At 27.0% G+C, this 6,376-nt stretch overlaps 1 protein-coding gene across 5 annotated transcripts; it reads right to left on the bottom strand.

Annotated features, from left to right (window-relative positions):
• Window positions 1-481: 481 nt before the first annotated feature.
• On the bottom strand, window positions 482-6,032 carry LOC132933887 (kynurenine aminotransferase-like). Of its 5 annotated transcripts, none has more exons than XM_061000158.1 (8): window positions 5,880-6,032; window positions 4,656-4,814; window positions 2,240-2,390; window positions 1,937-2,173; window positions 1,615-1,861; window positions 1,140-1,493; window positions 909-1,072; window positions 482-844 (listed from the first exon to the last, which is right to left on the bottom strand). In XM_061000158.1, exons 2-8 carry the CDS (start codon window positions 4,706-4,708, stop codon window positions 782-784), a joined length of 1,269 nt encoding a protein of 422 aa, XP_060856141.1. In that variant the 5' UTR covers window positions 4,709-4,814; window positions 5,880-6,032; the 3' UTR covers window positions 482-781. The 5 variants fall into 5 exon arrangements, with proteins under 5 accessions (XP_060856141.1, XP_060856142.1, XP_060856139.1 ...); XM_061000159.1 differs by lacking the exon at window positions 5,880-6,032 and adding an exon at window positions 5,537-5,822; XM_061000156.1 differs by lacking the exon at window positions 5,880-6,032 and adding an exon at window positions 5,252-5,517.
• Between the last annotated feature and the right edge of the window lie 344 nt (window positions 6,033-6,376).

Raw genomic sequence — 6,376 nt, 5'->3', positions numbered from 1 at the left:
GTGATATTGCCAAATATAGTACGAAAACATTTTACTTAAGCAACCAAAAACTGAATTATTAGAAAAGCAAAAATATTATGTAAATAATTATGTATTATCGGGTGGTGCTGCTGAGTGCCTGCCCACAAATGTTAAATTCTGTTACTTTATATTATATTAAATATCCTATTTGCTCATTGTACATAATGTTGTATAGATTGTAAATTACTTAAATAAATAATAATAAAAAAAAATAATCATATATACAAATTAAATATTGGCACTTGTTTCCAGACATGTTTCAGAACTTTTTAAATGTGAATTGTGAATTGTGATTACGGATTAATTAATAATTATGCAGTCTATACTCTTCAGAACCAGAAAATGCTTGTTGTGGGCTACTGCACAGCAAACTATTAACAAGATAGAAGTGATCACAGTACAGAAGATGTCATGAAGTGTGGTGGTGTCTCTTACATGCTGGAAGAAAATAACAGATGCATTATATTTTAATGTCACAGCTGTGAATATTAAATATATTTTATTTTATTTTTTTCATATTATATATTGTAAATTATATAATTTGTAATAAAACTCTAAAATGAACAAACTGCATAATTTTAATTAATTTATGATAAACATTTTCATTAATAAAGTATATTATATATATTACATTTAAAAAAATAGAATTTAAAAATAGTTTTTATGAAATTAAAAAAATGTATATGCACATTAATTCTTGTACTAAAATGAATTAATTAATGCCATAAACAGTTTGAAAGCTTAGTAAGCTAGTAAGTTTTCAGGATAATTTGCTTGTCCATGTAGTTAAAATTTTTTCAGCTTCCTTTAAAGTTTCATCTTTCTATAAAACAAAAATGTTTACATTTAATGGCTTACTTAAGGAAGGAACTATTTAAAAACATTACTTTAAAGAAACAAAGTCTCATATAGTCTTGAGCCAATAGTTTATTTCTTTCGGAGAAAAATATTGTAAATGGTATACTTTGAAGTTTGACATTTTTGGAAAGCCATTTTGTGAACCGTAAGTCCATGTATTCATCAGTTTCCAGGCTTAAATCTATTTTATTTTCTAAATAAACAAATATGAACCATTGTTTATGATAAGATATTATTATTAAAGAGATGTCTTAACAAACCAAATATTCTCCAATTCGAAATTATAAAATATCCGCCATCTGGTATAATAGGTTCAAAGCCAGTTTCTTTTAATACATTAGACAAAAAATCCATTTTTGGTTTTAACTCTTTGGATAAATTTTGAAAATAACTTTCTGGTGTATCAAGTACACTGATTTCATGTTCAAATGCTCTAGCAGTAGCTTCCTGAACTGGTGTTGCACATGTATAAATAGCAGTCTGATGAACAACTAATAGATTTTTTATAAGATTAGCCGGGCCATATGCCCATCCAAGTTTCCAACCAGTCATACTAAATGTTTTTCCAGCAGACCCAATTGTAATTGTTCTTTCCCACATGTCAGGAAGTGTAGCTTAAGACAAAAAATAAAGTTTTAAATGTATATTAAATGTATAGGTGTTGTTATATTATATTCTGCAATATTAATAACTTTATGATTGCATAAAGAATATTAATATACAAAATTAATTTACCCATTCTTATGTGCTTTGCTGGCGCATACACCAACCACTCATATACCTCGTCAGAAATAACTAGAACATTATGTTTTTTGGCCAAATCCGCAATCATTGTTAACTCGTCATAATCAAATACTTTTCCCAATGGATTATGTGGTGTGTTTATGATGATAAGTTTGGTTTTAGAGTTGAATAGTGATGCAAGTTCTTCAGGGTCAAGTTTCCAATCACTCGAATGTGATACTGGACTATTAGGCTTAGTCTTCAATAATAATAATAACATGTTATTGTTTATGTAACTTTTTGTGATTTATAATTGTTATAATAATATCCTTACATTCATTAATGTTATGAATCTAGGGTTTCCTCCAGCTATACGTATTAATGGTTCGTAGCAATCAAAAAAAGGTTCAATAATAATTGCTTCATCGCCCACCTCTATATTACTCTGTATAGCACAAAAAAGTGCTTCATATGCTCCAACAGTAACCAATATTTCATTCAGTGGATCAATTTTCCGGTTAATAAGGCTTGAATATAGTTTGGATAATGCATTCACCAACCGTACATGACCCTAGAATTAAAAAGATATATTATTATGTCTGCTTAAAAATATTACAATTTTATTTTATAGGATTACCATTCCACGTGTATATTGATGAGAATATAAATTCTTTTCTGAAGCCACTTCTGCTAAGAAATTAGAAAACCGTGATGGTGGTTCATAATCTGGAAATCCTTGACCCAAATTCAAAGGCTTAGTGATCATAGCCAAATTGTTATATTCAATCCTATACAACAAAAATAGATTAAATGAAACACAATATTTAATCAATATAATTTAATAATATTACTGCACTCTGCTAATTTAAACTTAAAATAATTAAAATAGTATTTCCAAAAAATGTAATAGTTATAGAAAAACAAGACTTCTTAAGACATAGTGTATTACGTTAAATGGATTACCAGGTAGAAAAGTCTTTCAGAATAGAATATGATTAATAAACTGATATGAATATTTCATGCTTTCTGGGATAAAAATCAAAAATCTGAATTGTTTAATAGATTTTGAACTTTAAATTATAATAATATAATTATATACTATAGGCCAAAGGTCGCCAACTGGCGTACCGCAATCCAATCTAGCATTTTTTAGTACCTACCTACTATATATCAAAGTTTCATCACAAACTAATTTAAGAAATTCAAAGGTTGTTCTAAAAATAATATACAAGATTACAATAAATTACTATTTCCTTTAATGTACTGTCCAGCAACATGAAAATGTTTAGACCGTTTCACTGATATTATAGAAGTAAACTGATTACTTAATTTTGGGTTTTAACAGGAAATTCAAGTTTTTCAATGACCATTTGATTCTTCAAAATAGAACAATAATAAATCAAACGATATTGGCAGCATTCAAATTTAAAAATACTAAAAAAAAGAAGATATAGTGTTCAATACAATTTCATACAACAATTTATTTGTCAATTACTCATATGTACACACACATAGTGGATCAAAAAAAGATTGTTAAAAACATACGATACACCATAGAAATACTATTCATCCTTTTATTATCAGACAGTAGCGCCAAATGAAATTAAAACTGGCAGTTCAAATAGTTCGATTGAACCATTCACCCCTTCAAACGACTGTGAAACTGGCTCAACTAATTATGTATAAATAATTTAATGACATATTAGGTATCTGTGTTTAATATAATTATAGCAGAAATACTAAGAATTATGCTCTATTATTTTACCCAATACCCACCCACCCACCCACCCAATATTAAGGCAGTTCAATTGAACTACTTGAAGTACTTTTTGACGCCACTGACCACAGATTATATAAAATTTAATATAATAATTAAACTATGACCACAGCTGTTATCTAAACTTAAGGTATTATAAGTTATAACCATGAAAGCTTCTTACCTATCAATTTTTAATACCTATTATTTTACATAATTTATATAATAATAATAATAATAATATATAATATTGAATAAAATAATACTAGTATTATCTGTTTTACTGTTCATGTTATAAACTGATACACCGTGCAACAAGTGGCTTGTTACTATAAGTTAGATTAGAATATCTTATAATTATTTACGAATTAGGATAAATCATGGCTAAATTTTATTTAGCGATGGCACTAATTATGTTGGCTCCCCAAAACTAGCCAGACAACAGCCTATACTAGGACACTGATGATAAGAGAGGGAGGGATGTCTAACTATATGCAATTAAGAATAAAAATTTTATATCTTAATTTGAAAGTTCAAAATCTAATACATACTTTAGATTTTTTTTTATCTCAGAAACATAGGCGCAACTAGGGTAAATATTCTGGGGGGGGGGGGGCTACTGCCCACCTTACAAAACTATTTATTTAAAATAACCTATAGAGGGCTCATATCTAAATCAAAAAGGGATATTTTTGGGAGGGGGCTAAATCTTAGTCGGGGGGGGGGGAGGGGGGCATCCTAACACCCCTAATTGCACCACTGTTCAGAAAGTAGTAGATATTCATACCAATACATTAATCATTTTATTATACTGTAATATATTCATATTATTCATTAATATTAAATAAACTACATAAATTATAACTAACAGTACCTAAACTACTAAGCCGCTTTATTTATGATACATATTGGTATAATTTTTTTTTTTTTGTTTTGAAGTACCTAGTTTATTTTTCAATTTAATTTAAATATTATTTGAATTTTACTTAAAATAGATAAATTTAAACTTAAAGTAGAACAATAACTGTATTAACAATAAAATATAATAAATATAGTTTTGATTAAAAATTAAAATTCTCACATTAAATAAATGTATTAAATAAAAAACTATACAAGGTACAAACATTTTGGTATAGTTTAGTGTTTTGGTGTAAATGCTCGAGATTTGGGATGTAACGAGGGATGTAATTAATTAAATTATATAATTTTCAATCATTGAAAATTGATTTAAAAAGTTAAAAAATAATCTCATCTCATCATAATTTAATATTTAGTGGATAACAAATAAAACACTTACCAAGCATTGAATTGGCCATATTCATATCTAGATGCTAACTTGAACTTTTCCATTTTCTTTTGATTATTAATAACTGAAGAGTATAAATTTCTTTTTGAAAAAAAATTTGAACTTATTCCCACAAAATCAACTCTTCTAATATTATTGCACAATAATATCCTAAATAAAAAACAACAGTATACATTATAAGCTAGAACTAGGTATTTCAAGAATAGAATAAGTATGTTATAAGTAAAGGAATAAAAATACTATTGACAGTAAGTACCTTTGTGTTAAGTACAAAAAATTTGTACATTGGCTATTTTTATTATATATAGTAAATAGGTGCTACCTACTCAATAAACAGTTAAGAACTGTGTCACTTTAATGAATTAGTATTAACCACTAGTTAAATGTGAGTGATCACCCGTTATTCTTGTATTACGACTGAGATAGTCTGTAGTGAATTAAATCTACCACATTAATTGTCACTGATAATATGAAAATGGCCATAAATATCAAATTTAATATATGTGGTACAATAAATTGACCTATTTTTTTTTAATGTAATTTTAACACCATGTATATTAAGACAACTATATGTTTAATGAACTTACATATTAACACTAGATACTGAAATAAATTTATTTAAGCTCGAGTGGCTTGTAATTATGGTAATAGATAATGTAGAAATTGATTTAATATTAATTACAATTTGTAATATTACGAAACGATAATGCGCCGAAGTACCGCGACCTTAAGTGTGGATAATAAAATGTTATAATTTCATTAGAAAAAAATAATAATAGTAACGATTGTTTTATTTCAGATAAAATAAAATACGATTTAGAAAAAGGGCGACGGCACAATAGTTATACTTAATAGTAATTATTATTTATTACCGGCAATTTGCTTTGAAGTTTTATGTTATAACAATAATGTTATCATATCGTGATGATAAGGAAATCGACACTACACCGTTGACACTCTATGGTTTGTTGACACTTTATTATTTTGTTCTTTGTTGTAACTTGTAACAGTTGTAGTGTGTTAGTAGTTAGTTTATAATTGATGGCTGATGCAACAATTATTGTAGTCTTGTGATCCTAACGAACACATTATAATTTGAACTACGTTCAATTAAATTATAGAACCACTAAATTCGTTAGAACACTATTACACTCGAATATTCTTTAAAAGAATTATTTAACTTGTTTACATCGCAGACAAACATTATATAATTACCAAATCACATCTGAGGGTCACGAGCTAAATAAGCAATTTCTCCACTGGTAGCTTAAATCATAAATAACATAATAGGTACTGACTACTTGGTTAAATGGTTAATATTTCTGAAAATAATTTAACAAAACAAAATAAATTAATGAAGCGGCACATCAGAATATCAGATAACATGACGTTTATCAACAGATAACAATTATTAACAATTTACCTACTTTGGGTTATCACTAAGTTATCAATAATTATTACCACGATATAAAAAAATATTAAATATATATTTTTTATTAAAAGGAACCTAAGGAACCGATTTATTGTTGAAGCCAAATATGAGGTTCACTCAAATACGTTTTAAGTCTTAAGTTTTTTAACAGACATAATCATTTTATAGGTAGAAAAGAATATTATCTGTGACGTAGAGTTTTATTTTTAAATAGAATTTTTATAAAATATGTTATTAAATCAAATCTTAAACTTCAATAATTTCGTACTGTTCAAATGTT

The sequence above is a fragment of the Metopolophium dirhodum genome, chromosome 1 (genome assembly GCF_019925205.1).
Source record: "Metopolophium dirhodum isolate CAU chromosome 1, ASM1992520v1, whole genome shotgun sequence".
NCBI classification, from domain to species: domain Eukaryota; kingdom Metazoa; phylum Arthropoda; class Insecta; order Hemiptera; family Aphididae; genus Metopolophium; species Metopolophium dirhodum.
The sequence above is the reverse complement of the archived record's forward strand: the minus strand, read 5'-3'. Positions and strand labels throughout refer to the sequence as shown.

Bases quoted from the DNA above. Each gene is read 5' to 3' on its own strand.
- LOC132933887 (XM_061000156.1), bottom strand. The intron at 1,494-1,614 runs GTAAATTAATTT...TTTTGTCTTAAG, and splicing joins AGCAAAGCACATAAGAATGG to CTACACTTCCTGACATGTGG. The intron at 1,073-1,139 runs GTTTGTTAAGAC...TTGTTTATTTAG, and splicing joins TTCGAATTGGAGAATATTTG to AAAATAAAATAGATTTAAGC.